The sequence below is a fragment of the Panthera uncia genome (genome assembly GCF_023721935.1).
Source record: "Panthera uncia isolate 11264 chromosome D3 unlocalized genomic scaffold, Puncia_PCG_1.0 HiC_scaffold_8, whole genome shotgun sequence".
In the NCBI taxonomy this organism is placed as follows: domain Eukaryota; kingdom Metazoa; phylum Chordata; class Mammalia; order Carnivora; family Felidae; genus Panthera; species Panthera uncia.
Genome location: NW_026057586.1, coordinates 71439999 through 71441046, shown reverse-complemented (window position 1 = coordinate 71441046; position 1048 = coordinate 71439999). Strand labels below are relative to the sequence as shown.

The 1048-nt window shown below is 52.4% G+C and overlaps 1 gene segment (V, D, J or C); it reads right to left on the bottom strand.

Moving 5' to 3' along the window:
- Positions 1 to 406: 406 nt before the first annotated feature.
- Positions 407 to 1042, bottom strand: LOC125914349 (immunoglobulin lambda variable 1-47-like). The segment is given in 2 exon segments: positions 407 to 834; positions 948 to 1042. Coding segments are annotated over 2 exon segments (486 nt in total).
- Between the last annotated feature and the right edge of the window lie 6 nt (positions 1043 to 1048).

Genomic DNA, 1048 nt, shown 5'->3' with positions numbered 1-1048 from the left:
TCTGTGTCGCTGTTCTGTCCTGGTGCTTTGATATGGACTGAACTGTATCCCTGTAGATTCCTATATGGAAACCCACACTGTGACTTCATAGACTTTATAGAAGAGGTAGACACAGCATGGGTGAGCACACTTGGAAATGCCATGTGAGGACCCAGGACGAATGTAACCATTTGCAAGACAAGGAGAGAGACCTCAGGGGACATCAAACTTGCCCCCACCTTGAACTTGGACATTTGGCCTCCAAAACTGTGAGTAAATAAATATCTTTTGATTTGCTCACCCAGCAACCAGGAATTTCTGCTCAGTTCACATCAAACAGAAAATGTGCTCCTACAAGGATAGAGTTTGGTGTCTGAATTGAGAGGACAAGGACACATACTGAAGAGGAAGTTCACTGGTTTGGGATTCAGACCTCCGTTTTAGGGAAGCAGCTGTGTTGGCAGAAGGTGGGAGCTGCACAAGGAAAGCGCATCACTGTGGGGACAGCAGGTTTTTGTCTCACTTCCCCACGGGCCTGGAGCTCTGTGTGAGCTCTCAGACTATCATCCCATGCTGAGCAGTAATAATCAGCCTCGTCCTCAGCCTGGAGCCCAGTGATGGTCAGGGTGCCTGTGCTGCCAGACTTGGAGCCAGAGAATCGTTCAGGAACCCCCGAGGGTCTGCTATTATCCCTATAGATTATGGTTTTGGGGGTTGTGCCTGGGAGTTGTTGGTACCAGCTGACATAATTGCTACCGATGTTGGAACTGCTTCCAGTGCAGGAGATGGTGACCCTCTGGCCCAAGGAGCCTGACACCGAAGGTGGCTGAGTCAGTACAGACTGGGCCGCGGACCCTGGAAAATGGAGAGACACAGACAGGGTGAAGCTGGGGTCTGGACACAAGAGGGTGGAAGCAGGGCCCACATGTCCTCCCAGAGCCCCTTCCCCTGTCCCCACATCCAATCACCTGTGCAGTGAGCGAGGAGGGTGAGAAGGACCGGAGACCAAGCCATGGTGGAGACCATCACCGATCCTGTCTTCTGTGCCCCACAGCTGAGCAGACCTCCC